At 42.0% G+C, this 21419-nt stretch overlaps 1 protein-coding gene across 1 annotated transcript in view; it reads left to right on the forward strand.

Moving 5' to 3' along the window:
* fshr (follicle stimulating hormone receptor) overlaps nucleotides 1–21419 on the forward strand; it is a 50285-nt gene that overhangs the window by 22088 nt on the left and 6778 nt on the right. The window contains 7 exon segments of the mRNA XM_062055395.1: nucleotides 11786–11860; nucleotides 11922–11996; nucleotides 12396–12470; nucleotides 12583–12663; nucleotides 17879–17947; nucleotides 18021–18095; nucleotides 18181–18366. Of these exon segments, the coding sequence (XP_061911379.1) occupies nucleotides 11786–11860; nucleotides 11922–11996; nucleotides 12396–12470; nucleotides 12583–12663; nucleotides 17879–17947; nucleotides 18021–18095; nucleotides 18181–18366 (636 nt within the window).

The raw sequence follows: 21419 nt of genomic DNA on the forward strand, positions 1-21419 counted from the left end.
ACTGAATAAAAAAGATAATTAAGATAATTGTGTACTTTTCTCTTCTGATATTTTCTCTAAGGACCCCAAGCTATCTGCAAGCAGCAATAATGTCTGACAGACAGGAGAGCAGAGTGGTCAGTGATGAATGGCAAGGGAACAGGCTGATTTGTACTGAGGAGAAAGAGAGAGAGAGAGCCAATTACAGTGAAATATATTCCAAAAGAGCCAAGTGACTAGCTGAAGGCAGGGACAAATGCCTTGGAGTGACCAAGAAGAGTGCAAAGTACCAAATGGCAAAATGTGGGAAGACCAACAGGAAGATCTGCTTTTACCACTTATCTTCACAACCAAAAAGTCGCTAAATGATGTTTTTAGTCGCTAGCCAGGTATGGCCAAAAGACGCGAAATCTAGCGGCAAAGTCGGTCAATCACACAGTGAAACAAATAATTTTAAAAAGATAGTAATCGTACAATGTCTTGTACTTTTGTCTTCTTTCTTAATATTTCTCAAAGGACACCAAAATGTCGCTATCTGCAGGCAGCTTGCTAGCTATGATGGCAGCAACAATGTACCTTAGAGTGACTGACCAACAAGAGCTCAAAGTACCTAATGGCAAAATGTGGAGAGACAGACACAATAAATTGCATTAAGATGAAGAGAACTGTTGCTATTATTAATCTTAACATCAACCAGAAAGTCGCTAAATGTCACCAGCCAGGTATGGCCAAAAGTCGCTTAATTGGCCACACACAGTAACAGAGAAACTAACAAAAAAAAGATCATAAAGATAATAGTTGTACAACTGTGTGTACTTTTGTCTTCTTTCTAAATATTTTCCCAAAGGACACCAAAATGTTGCTATCTGCAGGCGGGAGCGTGCCTATGTTCCCCGGGTCCTATGTTCCCCGGGTCCTATGTTCCCCGGTTGTTCCTGGGTCTTTGTATGCGACCGGGGAACTTAGGACCCTTTTTCTAAAAAAGGGTCCTATGTTCCCTGCATTGTATCTGGCGAAATTGCGAAATTGTGCCCTGACCAAAACCATCCCTAAACCTAACCTGTCACAGGGCGTTGTGGAGCACTTTTTTTTGGCGAAATTGTGCCCTGACCAAAACTATCCCTAAACCTAACCTGTCACAGGGCGTTGTGGAGCACTTTTTTGGCGAAATTGTGCCCTGACCAAAACCATCCCTAAACCTAACCTGTCACAGGGCGTGCGGCAGCAGATAGAGCAACTCAAACGCGAACTTCCTTCCTTCGACAACTTAAACGCGTCTCTGTCATGCGTGTCTGCGTGCGTCTTACTTAGTCGCGCATTGGAAGCAGCGGGGAACATAGAACCCTTTTCTGGAAAAAGTGTTGTACGTTCCCCGCAGCGGGGAACATAGAACCCTTTTCTGGAAAAAGTGTTGTACGTTCCCCGCAGCGGGGAACATACAACACTTTTTTTTAAAAAGGGTCCTTAGTTCCCCGGTAGAGGGGAACATAGGACCCGGGTAACATAGGGACGGGGAACATAGGGATGACCCGCTGCAGGCAGCTTGCTAGCTATGATGGCAGCAACGATGTCTGCCAGACAGGAGAGAGTGGTCAGTGACGATCGAATCGAGAAAATGACAAAATGGGTCAAAGACCAAAAAGTTATTAACTGACAGCAGTGACAAATGTCAGACTGTAAACTTTCTCGAAAGAAAAGGACAAAATGGGAAGATGCTGATAATAACAGCAAAATGGAAAATATAAGAATTTCCAAGTAATGCTCAACTCAAGTGTGTGTGTGTGTGTGTGTGTGCGCGCGTTAAACTTCTTGTTGAATGATTTCAAATTATCTCTGAGTCTGAACTGAGGGAAAGGAAACCAAATTTTGAGCAGTCTCTCACGAGTTCAAAATACCAAATGAGGAGATTCTAAAAGAACAGACCGGTTTATGAAAGACTTGATGGGGGAGGGGCACAGCTAAGAATACTTGAGTGAGATTCTGTGATCCAAATTCGAGATAGAGCTTTTTGATAATGATAATTTGTCAGAGTAAGGTTGTGTAATCAAAATTTGAGAATGAGCTTTGTCAATCAATCAAGAATATTTGCATTAAGTTCTGTGATCAAAATTCAGAAACAACCTTTAATAATTGATCAAGAATATGTGAGTGAGGTTGTGTGATCCATCCAATTTGAGAATTAGCTTTGATAATAATGATTGAGAGCCTCTGGCCCTCTGTGGATCATGGCCGCGGGGCCAATTTTGCCTGGCCCCTTGGGGCCTCTGTGGGTCGTGGCCGCGGGGCCAAGTTGGCCTGGCCCCTTGGGGCCTCTGACCCTCTATGGATCGGGGCCAAGTTGGCCTGACCCCTCGGGGCCTCTGGCCCTCTATGGATCATGGCCGCGGGGCCAAGTTGGCCTGACCCCTTAGGACCTCAGGCCCTCTGTGGGTCGCGGCCGCGGGGCCAAGTTGACCTGGCCCCTTGGGGCCTCTTACCCTCTATGGATCGTGGCCGCGGGGCCAAGTTGACCTGGCCCCTTGGGGCCTCTGGCCTTCTGTGGCTCGTGGCCGCGGGGCCAAGTTGGCCTGGCCCTTTGGGGCCTCTGGCCTTCTGTGGGTCGTGGCCGCGGGGCCAAGTTGGCCTGGCCCCTTGGGGCCTCTGACCGTCTATGGATCGTGGCCGCGGGGCCAAGTTGACCTGGCCCCCTGGGGCCTCTGACCCTCTATGGATCGTGGCCGCGGGGCCAAGTTGGCCTGGCCCCTTGGGGCCTCTGACCGTCTATGGATCATGGCCGCGGGGCCATAATGGCCTGGCCCCTTGGGGCCTCTGGCCCTCTGTGGGTCGCGGCCGCGGGGCCAAGTTGACCTGGCCCCTTGGGGCCTCTTACCCTCTATGGATCATGGCCGCGGGGCCAAGTTGGCCTGGCCCCTTGGGGCTTAAGATTATTATTTTTGCAAAAGTAGTTTTGCTTGGGTCGCGGCCGCGGGGCCAAGTTGGCCTGGCCCCTTGGGGCCTCTGGCCCCCTGGGCCTGGGCCCGGTAGGCCCGGTCATTAATCCACCTATGACTGTAGATGGTGTTGAAGAAAGATTCAGCTCATTTTCTATGCTGTCCAGAGGTGCAGTGACCTCACATTCATCCGAGCAACTGGCTACTGCTGAATTGGTTGAATCATAAGCATCAGAAGCATTTGGTTCAGTGTCTACACTTGTAGTGGTCTCAGGATCTTGGGAGCTACATGCTAGCTCAGGTGCATTGCTAACCTTAGCTGAATTTGCAGTAGCATTTATAGAATTGCTTTCAGCAGATGTCTTTGTACTGAAGAAGCTGGAGATATTTGGAACACTCTCAAGTAAAACTGATTCCTTTTTTTTCTTTTCTTGCTGAATTTTTTTTCTAGCTCCTCCACTTAAACGTTTATGATCCATATTTCCCTTCTTTCTTTGCACATTGGCTCTTTGCCTATCACAACAGATAAACCAACTATGTGTGTGTGTGTGTGTGTGTGTGTGTGTGTGTGTGTGTGTGTGTGTGTGTGTGTGTGTGTGTGTGTGTGTGTGTGTGTGTGTGTGTGTGTGTGTGTGTGTGTGTGTGTGTGTGTGTGAGTTTGTTTGTGTGTTTATGATCGGTGCTGCTTCCTTCAAGTGTGTGAGGTGATTTAGAAAACTAGCAACCCAGCATCAACACTCCAAAGCAGAGAATAACAGCTTACTAGCATAGACAATTGAGAGCAGAGAATCAACTGATTCGTCTGATAGACAGCAGGAGAGCAGAGTGGTCAGTGATGATCGAATCAAGAAAATGTCTAAATGGCAAGGGAACAGACTGATTTGTACTGAGGAGAAAGAGAGAGAGAGCCAATTACAGTGAAATATATTCCAAAAGAGCCAAGTGACTAGCTGAAGGCAGGGACAAATGCCTTGGAGTGACCAACAAGAGTGCAAAGTACCAAATGGCAAAATGTGGAAAGACCAACAGGCAGATCTGCTTTTACCTCTTATCTTCACAACCAAAAAGTTGCTAAATGATGTTTTCAGTCGCTAGCCAGGTATGGCCAAAAGACGCGAAATCTAGCGGCAAAGTCGGTCAATCACACAGTGAAACAAATAATTTTAAAAAGATAGTAATCGTACAATGTCTTGTACTTTTGTCTTCTTTCTTAATATTTCTCAAAGGACACCAAAATGTCGCTATCTGCAGGCAGCTTGCTAGCTATGATGGCAGCAACAATGTACCTTAGAGTGACTGACCAACAAGAGCTCAAAGTACCTAATGGCAAAATGTGGAGAGACAGACACAATAAATTGCATTAAGATGAAGAGAACTGTTGCTATTATTAATCTTAACATCAACCAGAAAGTCGCTAAATGTCACCAGCCAGGTATGGCCAAAAGTCGCTTAATTGGCCACACACAGTAACAGAGAAACTAACAAAAAAAAGATCATAAAGATAATAGTTGTACAACTGTGTGTACTTTTGTCTTCTTTCTAAATATTTTCCCAAAGGACACCAAAATGTTGCTATCTGCAGGCGGGAGCGTGCCTATGTTCCCCGGGTGACGGGTCCTATGTTCCCCGGGTCCTATGTTCCCCGGTTGTTCCTGGGTCTTTGTATGCGACCGGGGAACTTAGGACCCTTTTTCTAAAAAAGGGTCCTATGTTCCCTGCATTGTATCTGGCGAAATTGCGAAATTGTGCCCTGACCAAAACCATCCCTAAACCTAACCTGTCACAGGGCGTTGTGGAGCACTTTTTTTTGGCGAAATTGTGCCCTGACCAAAACTATCCCTAAACCTAACCTGTCACAGGGCGTTGTGGAGCACTTTTTTGGCGAAATTGTGCCCTGACCAAAACCATCCCTAAACCTAACCTGTCACAGGGCGTGCGGCAGCAGATAGAGCAACTCAAACGCGAACTTCCTTCCTTCGACAACTTAAACGCGTCTCTGTCATGCGTGTCTGCGTGCGTCTTACTTAGTCGCGCATTGGAAGCAGCGGGGAACATAGAACCCTTTTCTGGAAAAAGTGTTGTACGTTCCCCGCAGCGGGGAACATAGAACCCTTTTTTTTAAAAAGGGTCCTTAGTTCCCCGGTAGAGGGGAACATAGGACCCGGGTAACATAGGGACGGGGAACATAGGGATGACCCGCTGCAGGCAGCTTGCTAGCTATGATGGCAGCAACGATGTCTGCCAGACAGGAGAGAGTGGTCAGTGACGATCGAATCGAGAAAATGACAAAATGGGTCAAAGACCAAAAAGTTATTAACTGACAGCAGTGACAAATGTCAGACTGTAAACTTTCTCGAAAGAAAAGGACAAAATGGGAAGATGCTGATAATAACAGCAAAATGGAAAATATAAGAATTTCCAAGTAATGCTCAACTCAAGTGTGTGTGTGTGTGTGTGTGTGTGTGCGCGCGTTAAACTTCTTGTTGAATGATTTCAAATTATCTCTGAGTCTGAACTGAGGGAAAGGAAACCAAATTTTGAGCAGTCTCTCACGAGTTCAAAATACCAAATGAGGAGATTCTAAAAGAACAGACCGGTTTATGAAAGACTTGATGGGGGAGGGGCACAGCTAAGAATACTTGAGTGAGATTCTGTGATCCAAATTCGAGATAGAGCTTTTTGATAATGATAATTTGTCAGAGTAAGGTTGTGTAATCAAAATTTGAGAATGAGCTTTGTCAATCAATCAAGAATATTTGCATTAAGTTCTGTGATCAAAATTCAGAAACAACCTTTAATAATTGATCAAGAATATGTGAGTGAGGTTGTGTGATCCATCCAATTTGAGAATTAGCTTTGATAATAATGATTGAGAGCCTCTGGCCCTCTGTGGATCATGGCCGCGGGGCCAATTTTGCCTGGCCCCTTGGGGCCTCTGTGGGTCGTGGCCGCGGGGCCAAGTTGGCCTGGCCCCTTGGGGCCTCTGACCCTCTATGGATCGGGGCCAAGTTGGCCTGACCCCTCGGGGCCTCTGGCCCTCTATGGATCATGGCCGCGGGGCCAAGTTGGCCTGACCCCTTAGGACCTCAGGCCCTCTGTGGGTCGCGGCCGCGGGGCCAAGTTGACCTGGCCCCTTGGGGCCTCTTACCCTCTATGGATCGTGGCCGCGGGGCCAAGTTGACCTGGCCCCTTGGGGCCTCTGGCCTTCTGTGGCTCGCGGCCGCGGGGCCAAGTTGGCCTGGCCCTTTGGGGCCTCTGGCCTTCTGTGGGTCGTGGCCGCGGGGCCAAGTTGGCCTGGCCCCTTGGGGCCTCTGACCGTCTATGGATCGTGGCCGCGGGGCCAAGTTGACCTGGCCCCCTGGGGCCTCTGACCCTCTATGGATCGTGGCCGCGGGGCCAAGTTGGCCTGGCCCCTTGGGGCCTCTGACCGTCTATGGATCATGGCCGCGGGGCCATGTTGGCCTGGCCCCTTGGGGCCTCTGGCCCTCTGTGGGTCGCGGCCGCGGGGCCAAGTTGACCTGGCCCCTTGGGGCCTCTTACCCTCTATGGATCATGGCCGCGGGGCCAAGTTGGCCTGGCCCCTTGGGGCTTAAGATTATTATTTTTGCAAAAGTAGTTTTGCTTGGGTCGCGGCCGCGGGGCCAAGTTGGCCTGGCCCCTTGGGGCCTCTGGCCCCCTGGGCCTGGGCCCGGTAGGCCCGGTCATTAATCCACCTATGCGTCTAGTCTCTTACGTCAATGACATCAATAATATTATTTGATGTTTTACGCTAATGTGTTCATCATTTCACACATAAGTCGCTCCTGAGTATAAGTCGCACCCCCGGCCAAACTATGAAAAAAACTGCAACTAATAGTCCGAAAAATACGGTACTTTGGTTTCGATTTACTAAGATATTAATACCTTGCGCTAAACAGCGTGTGCAATCTACAAAATAGTGTGTACTATTAGTGCAGGGGTGTCAAACTTGTTTTCATTGAGGGCCTCATCGCAGTTTTGTTTGCCCTCAGAGGGCCACTTGTAAATAGAGATGTCCGATAATATCGGACTGCCAATATTATCGGCCAATAAATGCTTTAAAATGTAATATCGGAAATTATCGGTGTCGGTTTCAAAGTTATCAGTATCGGTTTCAAAAAGTAAAATGTAAGACTTTTTAAAAGGCCGCTGTGTACACGGACGTAGGGAGAAGTACAGAGCGCCAATAAACCTTAAAGGCACTGCCTTTGCGTGCCGGTCCAATCACATAATATCTACGGCTTTTCACACACACAAGTGAATGCAAGGCATACTTGGTCAACAGCCATACAGGTCACACTGAGGGTGGCCGTATAAACAACTTTAACACTGTTACAAATATGCGCCACACTGTGAACCCACACCAAACAAGAATGACAAACACATTTCGGGAGAACATCCGCACCGTAACACAACATAAACACAACAGAACAAACACCCAGAACCCCTTGCAGCACTAACTCTTCCGGGACGCTACAATATACACCCCCCCGTTGCCCCCTACCTCCCAACCCCGCCCACCTCAACCTCCTCATGCTCTCTCAGAGAGAGCACGTCCCAAATTCCAAGCTGCTGTTTTGAGGCATGTTAAAAAAATAATGCACTTTGTGACTTCAATAATAATAAATATGGCAGTGCCATATTGGCATATTTTTCCATAACTTGACTTGATTTATTTTGGAAAACCTTGTTACATTGTTTATTGCATCCAGCGGAGCATCACAACAAAATTAGGCATAATAATGTGTTAATTCCACGACTGTATATATCGGTATCGGAATCGGTAATTAAGAGTCGGACAATATCGGAATATCGGATATTGGCAAAAAAGCCATTATCGGACATCACAAATAGCAATTGATTATTCAATTTTTGTTTATGTTCGCTTAAAAAAAAGAAAATAGATTTTAGTGTAAAAAAAAACTCAAATTTAATTGTAAAAGTTGCAGTGTTTTTTTAACGAAATATTACTGTAAATGGAATGGAAAAACAATACCACTCTTTTACAGTAAAATCTAGAGTTGTTGATTTTATGGTGTATTACTGTAAACACAAACAGTACCAAAGTTGTTTTTTTTGTAAAAAAAAAAAAAAAGACCGGCAGCTCAGTTGCCAGAATTTTACCGTCAAGTCTATTGTCATTTTTACTGTGCACAATTTGATAACTTGCTTTGAAATCATAAGTCAAGCTGATATTCAAGTACTTATTTTTATTTTTTTTAAAATATGATAACTAGAGATGTCCGATAATGGCTTTTTTGCCGATATCCGATTTTCCGATATCGTCCAACTCTTAATTACCGATTCCGATATCAACCGATACCGATATATACAGTCGTGGAATTAACACATTATTATGCCTAATTTTGTTGTGATGCCCCGCTGGATGCATTAAACAATGTAACAAGGTTTTCCAAAATAAATCAACTCAAGTTATGGGAAAAAGTGCCAACATGAGGTTATGACAGTTATTATTTTTGACCACTAGGGGGGAAAAATGCGCCGGAGTATACATGCCGTTAGGTTACACCCAAGACCCCGACCCACCATAAAATATTTCGGGAAAATTAGAGTTATAAGAGTTTGGATTTTTCACCACTAGGGGGCGATAAAGATGCCACAGTAGTAGTGAAGTGAATTCTATTTATATAGCGCTTTTCTCTAGTGCCTCAAAGCGCTTTACATAGTGAAACCCATTATCTAAGTTACATTTAAACCAGTGTGGGTGGCACTGGGAGCAGGTGGGTAAAGTGTCTTGCCCAAGGACACAACGGCAGGGACTAGGATGGCGGAAGCGGGGATCGAACCTGGAACCCTCAAGTTGCTGGCACGGCCACTCTACCAACCGAGCTATACCGCCCCCGAGTAATGCAGTTTCTTCCAACCCGACACGCCAACTCACCCCAAAAAAATTCAGGAAGATTAGAGCATGTGGAAGGAAGTTGTGACAGTTATCATTGTTCACCACAAGGGGGCGATAAAGGTGTTGCAGTAGTAATGTCCCACTCAACACTTCCACCCACCATTAGACATTTTAGGAAGATCGGAGCACGTGTAAGGAAGTTATGACTTTTATAGTATTTCACCACCAGGGGGCAATAATTGCGCCACAGTTGTCATGCAATTAAGTCATACCCTGCATCAGTGTTTTTCAACCACTGTGCCGCGGCACACTAGTGTGCCGTGAGATACAGTCTGGTGTGCCGTGGGAGATGATCTAATTTCACCTATTTGGGTTAAAAATATTTTTTGCAAAGCAGTAATTATAGTCTGCAAATGATGTGTTGTTGAGTGTCGGTGCTGTCTAGACCGTGTAATACTCTTCCATCTCAGTAGGTGGCAGCCGGTAGCTAATTGCTTTGTAGATGTGGGAAACAGCGGGAGGCAGGGTGCAGGTAAAAAGGTATCTAATGCTTAAACCAAAAATAAACAAAAGGTGAGTGCCCCTAAGAAAAGGCATTGAAGCTTAGGGAAGGCTATGCAGAACCAAACTAAAACTGATCTGGCTACAAAGTAAACAAAAACAGAATGCTGGACGACAGCAAAGACTTACTGTGGAGCAAAGACGGCGTCCACAATGTGCATCCGAACATGACGTGACAATCAACAATGTCCACACAAAAAAGGATTAAAAACAACTGAAATATTCTTGATTGCTAAAACAAAGTAGATGCGGGAAATATCGCTCAAAAGAAGACATGAAACTGCTACAGGAAAATACCACAAAAAAAAGAAAAAGCCACCAAAATAGGAGTGCGAGACAAGAACTAAAAGACTACACACAGGAAAACAGCAAAAAAAAGTCCCAATAAGTCAGGGTGTGATGTGACAGGTGGTGACAGTGCACCTACTTTGAGACAAGAGCTATAGTGATGCGTGCTTGGTTATACCCAACAATTACAACAACAACTTTTTACTGTCAACTGAGTTTCGTTTTTTTTAATGATTTCTGCCGGTGGTGTGCCTCCGGATTTTTTCAACGCAAAAAATGTGCCTTGGCTCAAAAAAGGTTAAAAAACACCGGTCTACACCACAACCCACCATCAAAAATGTCAGGAAAATCGGAGCATGTTGAAGGAAGTTATGGCTGTTATAATTTTCCACCACAACGGGGCGATATTGGCACCACTGCAAGTGTAAGTTATGACAGGTATAGTTTTTCACCACAAGGAGGCGATGGTACGGTCAATATTAAAATCTAGGCATGGTTGGACCCCCACCTTAAGGCCTACTGAAAGCCACTACTAGCGACCACGCAGTCTGATGGTTTATATATCAATGATGAAATCTTAACATTGCAACACATGCCGGGTTAACTTATAAAGTGACATTTTAAATTTCCCGCTAAACTTCCGGTTGAAAACGTCTATGTATGATGACGTATGCGCGTGACGTCAATGGTTGAAACGGAAGTATTCAGACACCATTGTATCCAAAACAAAAAGCTCTGTTTTCATCTCATAATTCCACAGTATTCTGGACATCTGTGTTGGTGAATCTTTTGCAATTTGTTTAATGAACAATGGAGACTGCAAAGAAGAAAGTTGTAGGTGGGATCTGTGTATTAGCGGCTGGCTGCAGCAACACAACCAGGAGGACTTTGACTTGGATAGCAGATGCGCTATCCGACGCTAGCCGCCGACCGCATCGATGATCGGGTGAAGTCCTTCGTCGCTCCGTCGATCGCTGGAACGCAGGTGAGCACGGGTGTTGATAAGCAGATGAGGGCTGGCTGGCGTAGGTGGATAGCTAATGTTTTTATCATAGCTCTGTGAGGTCCTGTAGCTAAGTTAGCTTGAATGGCGTCGTTAGCAACAGCATTGTTAAGCTTCGCCAGGCTGGAAAGTATTAACCGTGTATTTACATGTCCATGGTTTAATAGTATTGTTGATCTTCTGTCGATCCTTCCAGTCAGGGGGTTTATTTATTTTGTTTCTATCTGCAGTTAAGCCCGATGCTATCACGTTAGCTCCGTAGCTAAAGTGCTTCGCCGATGTATTGTCGTGGAGATAAAAGTCACTGTGAATGTCCATTTCGCGTTCTGGACTCTCATTTTCAAGAGGATATAGTATCCCAGGTGGTTTAAAATACAAATCCGTGATCCAGAATAGAAAAAGGAGAGAGTGTGGAATCCAATGAGCCAGCTTGTACCTAAGTTACGGTCAGAGCGAAATAAGATGCGTCCTGCACTGCACTCTAGTCCTTCACTCTCACGTTCCTCATCCACGAATCTTTCATCCTCGCTCAAATTAATGGGGTAATCGTTGCTTTCTCGGTCCGAATCGCTCTCGCTGCTGGTGTAAACAACGGGGAAATGTGAGGAGCCTTTCAACTTGTGACGTCACGCTACTTCCGGTACAGGCAAGGCTTTTTTTTTATCAGCGACCAAAAGTTGCGAACTTTATCGTCGATGTTCTCTACTAAATCCTTTCAGCAAAAATATGGCAATATCATGAAATGATCAAGTATGACACAGAATGGACCGCTATACCTGTTTAAATAAAAAAAAAATCATTTCAGTAGGCCTTTAAAAGCTCATGTCAGTTTGGAGTAAGATCCAATCCTCTACAGTGAAGTCATGACAGTTTGATCGGTAATGGCGGGGGCAGATTTTGTTGTCAGGCTCTGCCCATTTCGAACAAGTACTGACTTTAGGGTGCCATCAACATTTTTCTACCAAATATGACCGAGATCTGAACTTGTGGATAGATTGATTGAGTCTTTTATTAGTAGATTGCACAGTGAAGTACATATTCCGTACAATTGACCACTAAATGGTAACACCCCAATAAGTTTTTCAACTTGTTTAAGTCGGGGTCCACGTTAATCAATTCATGGTAATGATGTGTTTCTCACAGCACCATCTCGGCAAACGAAGCGCTGGAGTCCATCGGAGCGTTCGCCTTCTCCGACCTCCCCGAACTCAGAGAGATGTGAGTCCAGCCGAACGCCGCCACGCATTTCTTTCGCTGGACTATTTCCCGTGTCTTTCAGAACCATCACGTTGTCCAAACATCTGAGGCACATTGACAGGGATGCGTTCAAGAACCTCGTCAACCTGCGACGCCTGTGAGTTCTTACCTCAAGAAGAATAACCACGTTATTATTATTATTATAATGTGCATTATGAGTATGATGATTATTGTTATTATTATTATGATGTTATCGTGTTACTCCCAGGTTCCCAAGTGTGAGCACCTCTTGTAAAGTTGTACTCTTTAAAAATGCAAGGTCGGAGCCCAGTAAGTAGTTTGTGGTTGAATGCTTATATGCATATGTATTAAGCTATCTTGGATATTGGAAACAGTTGGAAGGACATTGTGCAAAAAACAGTGCGTGCTTGTGACACACACACACACACACACACACACACACACACACACACACACACACACACACATCCTGAGCATCTGCTGCTTGGCGTCGTGACTCCACATTACATTTGCAGCTTTTTCCTCCACTTTGCAGGTTTATATCCAACACAGGACTCACCATATTCCCTGACTTCTCCAAGATCCACTCGGCCGCCGACTGCACGATGTTGTAAGACCCTACACACACACACACTCAGATACAGTGATGATGCCATGTATTGTATTGTACAATGCAATTGTAGAATTGTGCTTTATTGCTTTGTTTACAATGTGTTGTTTAGCGACATCAACGACAACATCCACATACAGGAAGTGCCTGCCAACGCCTTCAATGGCCTTTGTAGGGGTACCATTAGAAAAATGTAAGTTGTTTTTTTAATGATAGACATTTATTGCAATATTTTTATATTATGATTATTACTATATTAAAATAGTTTATCATCATATTTTTACTATTACAAATATTTATTATGTTTTTGTATGTTATTGCATTATATTTTAGTTTTATTTACATTTATTTAAATGTTTTTACAATATACTTTTGTCCATTATATTGATAAAGTTGTATACATTCATTTCAATATTTGTATTATCATCATTATTATAATATATTAGTTTGTCATTATGTTTTTACAAAAACAGATATTTATTTGGATGTTTTAATTTTGTTACATTATATTTTAGCTTTATCGACATTTATTTAAATGTTTTCATTTGATTATATTTTTTTCTATTGTATAGAGCAGTGGTCCCTAACCTTTTTGTAGCTGCGGACCGGTCAACGCTATAAAATTTGTCCCACGGACCCCGGGGGGGTTGGGGGGGGGGGGGAATTTGGGGGGGTCCGGAATTGGGGTGGGGGGTGCGGGGGGGGGGGTTCTTTTTTATTTTAGTTTTATTTTTTTCATAAAGAAATACAATCATGTGTGCTTACGGACTGTATCCCTGCAGACTGTATTGATCTATATTGATATATAATCTATATATTGTGTTTTTTATGTTGATTTAATTTAAAAACAAATATATATATATATACCGTATATATATATATATATTTTTATTATTTTTATTTTTTTTATTTCTTGTGCGGCCCGGTACCAATCGTACCGGTCCACGGCCCGGTGGTTGGGGACCACTGGTATAGAGTACATTTATTTTAATATTATTAATATTATATTGTATTCTATTAGTTTGTCTCTATATTTTTTCATTGCAGATATTTATTTGGATGTTTTTATGTTATTACATTACATTTTGGTTTAATTGTCATTTATTTCAATGTTCTTATATTATTATTATTATTATTACTATTATATTTTTAAAGTAATGAACATTATTACAGTTTTTTTCATATTACATTATATTAATTGGTCATATTTTTACAATTACAGCTATTTATTTAGATGTTTATGTTATTACATTATATTTCAGGTTTATAGACATTAATTTCAATATTTTTATCATTATATTAGTTGGTCATTGGAATTTTTAAAGAACAGATATTTATTTGGATAATTTTATGTCATTACATTACATGTATTTAGACTTCAATATTTTCATTATTAATAAAAACAATTAAATGATAAACAATACATAATAAAATGGAAGAAATACATAGTAATATTGTATTTTAGCTATTTTAAAAATATTAAAAGTCTGTTAATACAGTATACTTTTTTATTACAATTACAGATATTTATATAGATGTTTTATGTTATGACATAATGTATTTCAGTTTTACAGACATTTGTTTCAATATCTTTATCATTATATTGTATTAGTTTGTCATTATATTTTACAATTAATGTGGATGTTTTTATGTTATTACAATATAAGTATTTAGACATTTACTTCAATATTTTTATGTTATTTAAAAAAAAAGAACAACACAACATAAAGTGGAAAAAATGCATAGCAATAATGTATTATGGTTATTATACAAAAAATATCAATATTAAATTATAATTACAGATATTTAGGTGTTTTATGTTATTACAATTTATTAAGCTTTATAAAAATGGTTTCAATATCCTTATCATTATATTAGTTTGTCATTATATTTTTACAATTACGGATATTTATTTGGAGGTTTTTATTTTATTACATGTATTTAGACATGTACTTTAATATTTTTGTTGTTAATAAACCATTTAAAATAATGAACAATACATAGTAAAATGGAAGAAATACATAGCAATATTGTATTATGGCTATTATACAAATATTAAAAAGAAATATCAATGAATTATACTTTTTATTACAAATATAGATTTTTATGTTTTTACCTTATTTTAGTTTTGTAGACATTTGTTTCAATATCTTTATCATATTAGTTTGTCATTATATTTTTACAATTACAGATATTTATTTGGAGGTTTTTATTTTATTACATGTATTTAGAGATTTACTTTGATATTTTATGTTGTTAAAAAAAACATTTAAAAAATAATGAACAATACAACATGAAGTGGAAAAAATGCATAGCAATATTGTATTATGGCTATTATACAAATATTTAAATAAATATCAATGCATTATACTTTTTATGACAATGTTTTTACATAATTTTATATTTATAGACATTTGTATCATTATATTAGTTTGTCATTATATTTTTACAATTACAGATATTTATTTGGATGTTTTTATTTTATTACATGTATTTAGACATTTACTTTAATATTTTATGTTGTTAAAAAAACATTTAAAATAATGAACAATACAACATGAAGTGGAAAAAATGCATAGCAATAAGCTCCTCCAGGGGCTTGAACGGCTCGTCACATGGGCAAAGATGAGCTTCAAGCCAGCAAAGTCCAGGTCTCTGGTCCTAAAGAAAGGTAAAGTGGCCGACCATTTCCGCTTTACAGTTGGAGGGTACTTGATTCCAACGGTGACCGAAAGACCTGTTAAGAGCCTGGGCAAGATCTTTGATAGCTCCCTGAAGGACGCAGTGGCCTTGCAGCAGACAAAGAGCGACCTGACCTCATGGATCACAGCCATCGACAAATCTGGTCTCCCAGGAAAGTTTAAAGCCTGGATGTACCAACACGGAGTCTTGCCTAGAATACTCTGGCCTCTGTTAATCTACGAGGTACCAATGACAACGGTTGAGGTACTAGAGAAGACCATCAGCCAGTTCCTGAGGAGATGGCTGGGGCTCCCTCGGTCCTTAAGCAGCATTGCTCTTTATGGCCATTCCACCAAGCTGCAGCTCCCTCTCAGGGGACTGTTGGAGGAATTCAAAGTCACCCGCTCCAGAGAGGTAATGATGTACAGAGACTCCGCAGATGTCAAGGTCGCCTCGGCAGGAATTGTTGTTAAGACCGGGAGAAAGTGGCAGGCACAAGAAGCCGTAAGCAGAGCAGAGGCGCGGCTGAGGCACAAAACCTTGTTGGGTACTGTGGCAAGGGGAAGGGCAGGCCTCGGCAGCTTTCCAAAGCCACGTTGGGACCGGGCCCGTGGCAAGGAGAAGCGCCAACTGGTCCAAGAGGAGATCCGTGCAGAGGTGGAGGAAGAACGTTGCTGCCGGATGGTCAGCATGTCCAAACAAGGGGCGTGGACAAGGTGGGAGCATGCAGAACCTCGAAAACTCACCTGGGCAGAGCTCTGGAGAGCTGAACCTCTGCGCACAAAATTCCTCATACAGTCTGTGTACGATGTCCTCCCATGCCCCGCCAACCTGCACATCTGGGGCCTAGCAGACACTCCGGAGTGTAAACTGTGCCAAAGGAGGGGCACCTTGGAGCACATCCTGAGCTGTTGCCCAAAGGCACTAGGGGAGGGGCGGTATCGCTGGCGCCACGACCAAGTTTTAAAAGCCCTGGCGGATTCTATCTGCGCAGCGATACAAAACAGCAAGTCCCAGGCCGCCCCGAAGCAGTCAATCACCTTCATCAGAGCAGGACAGAAGGCAAGCCGCCAGCCCAACTTCTCAGGAGGGCTCCTGGCCACCGCTCGTGACTGGCAGCTCCATGTTGACCTGGGAAGGCAACTGAAGTTCCCGGCCAATATCGCTTCCACGTCACTCCGCCCAGACATGGTGTTAACATCGGAGTCAACCAAGCAAGTGGTGCTACTGGAGCTGACTGTTCCCTGGGAGGAGCGAATTGACGAAGCAAATGAGCGAAAGAGGGCCAAATACGCTGAGCTCACTGTAGAGTGTCGGAGTAACGGCTGGAGAGCCCGCTGTGAACCAGTCGAGATTGGGTGCAGAGGTTTTGCTGGTCACTCACTACAGCGTGTGTTCAGAATCCTTGGCATTAGAGGACTGCAGTCGAGAAAAGCCACCAAGAACATCCTAGAGGCCGCAGAAAAGGCCTCCCGGTGGCTGTGGATCCGTAGGGGGGATCCGTGGTGCGCTACTTGGACACAGGCCGGGGTCTGATCACCCCCGGCTGGGTCGCCCGGGCGAGGGTGTCTGATGATTAAAGACCCGAAACACCCTATGACCCCGGGTTTATCACTGATGACGTGTCCAAGCATCACCGTGAGGTGTATTTAAGTTCTTTGTATTATGGCTATTATACAAATATTTAAATAAATATCAATGCATTATACTTTTTATGACAATGTTTTTACATAATTTTATATTTATAGACATTTGTATCATTATATTAGTTTGTCATTATATTTTTACAATTACAGATATTTATTTGGAGATTTTTATTTTATTACATGTATTTAGACATTTACTTTAATATTTTATGTTGTTAAAAAAACATTTAAAATAATGAACAATACAACATGTAGTGGAAAAAATGCATAGCAATATTGTATTATGGCTGTTATACAAATATTTCAAAAACTAAAAATATCAATACAATATACTTTTTATTAGCTTTAGCCACATTAGGCATATGGTATGATGTCCAATATAATAGCTGTTTTAAAAATGAGTTTTTTTTACAAAGACAATACTATGGCCTGATGTTATACGAATCATATATTAAATATATACAGTACAGGCCAAAAGTTTGCACACACCTTCTCCTCATTCAATGTGTTTTCTTTATTTTCATGACTATTTACATTGTAGATTGTCACTGAAGGCATCACAACTATGAATGAATACATGTGGAGTTATGTACTTAACAAAAAAAAGGTGAAATAACTGGAAACATGTTTTATATTCTAGTTTTCTCTGATTACTGCTTTGCACACTCTTGGCATTCTCTCCATGAGGATGACTACCTCTTGAAGCCCATCGAGAGAATGCCAAGAGTGTGCTAAGGGTGACTATTTTGAAGAAACTAGAATATAAAACATGTTTTCAGTTATGTCACCTTTTTTTTTTGTTAAGTACATAACTCCACATGTGTTCATTCATAGTTGTGATGCCTTCAGTGACAATCTACAATGTAAATAGTCATGAAAATAAAGAAAATGCATTGAATGAGAAGGTGTGTCCAAACTTTTGGCCTGTACTGTATAAAATAATAAAAGTGTGTATATGCACATCTAGTCTCTCACACTGCCTCTAATGAACATTTATGGATTCATGAGCATAAAAAAAGGATCTCTAATAGATCAAAGACTTTTGTCAATTCCCCACAAATAAATCATTTGTGACGACAGACGGCTCACCACAAATGGCATCAAGAAGGTGGCGAAGGACGCCTTCAACGGCACCAAGCTGCACAATCTGTGAGTCACAGCAGAAGTATGTCATATCAGAAGTATTGGACACGTTAATAATCATCATGTTTGTCTCTCTGAGGTCTCTGAGAGGCAACAGACAACTTGCCTACATCCATCCCAACGCCTTTGCGGGTTCCAGCGACTTGGTGATGATGTAAGCCGTGATTCACTCCTCACTTTGACGCCCGTTAGTCCTCCCACGCGTCCATTGTCCCACACTTTTTTCCTTTGCCCTTCAGCGACGTCTCCCACACGGCGCTCGACACGCTGCCTGTCGCCATCCTGGGCCGACTCCAGTGGCTGAAGGCGGAGTCGGCGTTCCGCCTGAAGGAGCTCCCCCCCCAGCGCTTTTACGGCAAGCTGCTCCACGCCAACGTCACGTACCCGTCGCACTGCTGCGTCCTCCTCGGCCTGTACAAGAACAAGTACGCCGTAACCCCCACTGCACACTGCACTGTGTCAGGCCGCCATCACGCCAACATGTTTCCCAGGTTACGCATTACCAGTAATTACCAGGATTCTCCCCCCATTGAAAATGCAATATACACACTTCGACTAGAGATGTCCGATAATGGCTTTTTTGCCGATATTGTCCAACTCTTAATTACCAATTCCGATATCAACCGATGCCGATATATACAGTCGTGGAATTAGTTAGTTAGTTTAGTCTTTATTTGAAGGGACGATGCACAGAAACATGAAGCTCAAAGACAGATATGTTCTGTACCAGATTATAGCTAAATAGCTCATTTCCATCTGCAGTCCCTGGCTACCTAAATTAAAGGGATACAAAAATCATGCAATAAAATGATGACAATAAAAACATACTATAGCATGTTTTTAAATTAAGAAAAGTCATAAAATGCCCTTTCATGTACACATACTTAATATCCATTATATATAATTAACACTAGGGATGTCCGATAATATCGGCCTGCCGATATTATCGGCCGATAAATGCGTTAAAATGTAATATCGGAAATTATCGGTATCGTTTTTTTTATTATCTGTATCGTTTTTTTATTTTTTTTATTTTTATTAAATCAACATAAAAAACACAAGATACACTTACAATTAGTGCACCAACCCAAAAAACCTCCCTCCCCCCATTTCTTTCTGTTATCAATATTCTGGTTCCTACATTATTTATCAATATATATCAATACAGTCTGCAAGGGATACAGTCCGTAAGCACACATGATGTTGGTCCACTAATAGTACTAACCTTTAACACTTCATTTTACTCATTTTCATTCATTACTAGTTTCTATGTAACTGTTTTTATATTGTTTTACTTTCTTTTTTATTCAAGAAAATGTTTTTAATTTAGTTATCTTATTTTATTATTATTTTTAAAAAGTACCTTATCTTCACCATACCTGGTTGTCCAAATTAGGCATAATAATGTGTTAATTCCACGACTGCATATATCGGTTGATATCGGTATCGGTTGATATCGGTAATTAAAGAGTTGGACAATATCGGATATCGGCAAAAAGCCATTATCGGACATCCCTAATGAACACATTATTATGCCTAATTTTGTTGTGATGCCCCGCTGGATGCATTAATCCGGTGTTTTTCAACCTTTTTTGAGGCAAGGCACATTTTTTTGCGTTGAAAAAATGCGGAGGCACACCACCAGCAGAAATCATTAAAAAACTAAATTAGTTGACAGTAAAAAGTCGTTGTCGCAATTGTTAGATATGACTTTAAAGCATAACCAAGCACGCATCACTATAGCTCTTGTCTCAAAGTAGGTGTACTGTCACCACCTGTCACATCACACCCTGACTTATTTGGACTTTTTTGCTGTTTTCCTGTGTGTAATGTTTTAGTTCTTGTCTTGCGCTCCTATTTTGGTGTCTTTTTGTCTTTTTTTCGTATTTTCCTGTAGCAGTTTCATGTCTTCCTTTTAGATGCGGGAAATATCGCTCACTTTGTTTTAGCATTCAAGATCATTTCAGTTGTTTTTATCCTTCTTTGTGGGGACATTGTTGATTATCATGTCATGTTCGGATGTTCTTTGTGGACGCCGTCTTTGCTCCACGGTAAGTCTTTGCTGTCGTCCAGCATTCTGTTTTTGTTTACTTTGTAGCCAGTTAGGTTTTAGTTTTGTTCCGCATAGCCTTCCCTAAGCTTCAATGCATTTTCTTAGGGGCACTCACCTTTTGTTTATTTCTGTTTTAAGCACTATACACCTTTTTACCTGCACGCTGCCTCCCGCTGTTTCCGACATCTACAAAGCAATTAGCTACCGGCTGCCACCTACTGATATGGAAGAGTATTACACGGTTACTCTGCCGAGCTTTAGACAGCACCGACACTCAAGAACAACACATCATTTGCAGACTATAATTACTGCTTTGCAAAAAAATGTTTTAACCCAATTAGGTGAAATTAGATCATCTCCCACGGCACACCAGACTGTATCTCACGGCACACTAGTGTGCCGCGGCACAGTGGTTGAAAAACACTGCATTAAACAATGTAACAAGTTTTTCCAAAGTTAATTAAACTCAAGTTATGGAAAAAAATGCCAACATGGCACTGCCATATTTATTATTGAAGTCACAAAGTGCATTATTTTTTTCAACATGCCTCAAAACAGCAGCTTGGAATTTGGGACATGCTCTCCCTGAGAGAGCATGAGGAGGTTGAGGTGGGGGGGGGGGGGGGGGGGGTGAAAGGAGGGGTAGGGGGTAGCGGGGGGTGTATATTGTAGCGCCCCGGAAGAGTTAGTGCTGCAAGGGGTTCTGGGTATTTCTTCTGTTGTGTTACGGTGCGGATGTTCTCCCGAAATGGGTTTGTCATTCTTGTTTGGTGTGGGTTCACAGTGTGGCGCATATTTGTAACAGTGTTAACGTTGTTCATACGGCCACCTCAGTGTGACCTGTATGGCTGTTGACCAAGTATGCGTTGCATTCACTTGTGTGTGTGAAAAGCCGTAGATATTATGTGATTGGGCCGGCACGCAAAGGCAGTGCCTTTAAGGTTTATTGGTGCTCTGTACTTCTCCCTACGTCCGTGTACACAGCGGCCTTTTAAAAAGTCTTACATTTTACTTTTTGAAACCGATACCAATCATTTTGAAACCGATACCGATAATTTCCGATATTACATTTTAAAGCATTTATCGACATCTCTAACTTCGACATATCACACATATCGACCATTCCAAATCCAAAATGCTCCTTGCTCTCGTTAGTCAGCTGCTAGCATGCAAAGGTTAAATAAAATGCTTCCCTTTTTTTTAGCTAATTTCACAATTTTTTAGCTAATTTTGCAACTTGGTACGTGACACATGCTAACTTTTTTTTTAGACAATTTTGCCGCCATACACATCCGAGTCATGTACAGGGCTTCACTTTTTCCACTTTTTGTTATGTAGTGGAATAAATGCCTTTTTGTCCTCAAAATTCCACTCACAATACCACATGATGACAACGTGAAAAAGGGTTGTTGTTTTTTTTAGAAA

This window comes from Entelurus aequoreus, linkage group LG08 (assembly GCF_033978785.1).
Source record: "Entelurus aequoreus isolate RoL-2023_Sb linkage group LG08, RoL_Eaeq_v1.1, whole genome shotgun sequence".
Classification (NCBI taxonomy): Eukaryota; Metazoa; Chordata; class Actinopteri; order Syngnathiformes; family Syngnathidae; genus Entelurus; species Entelurus aequoreus.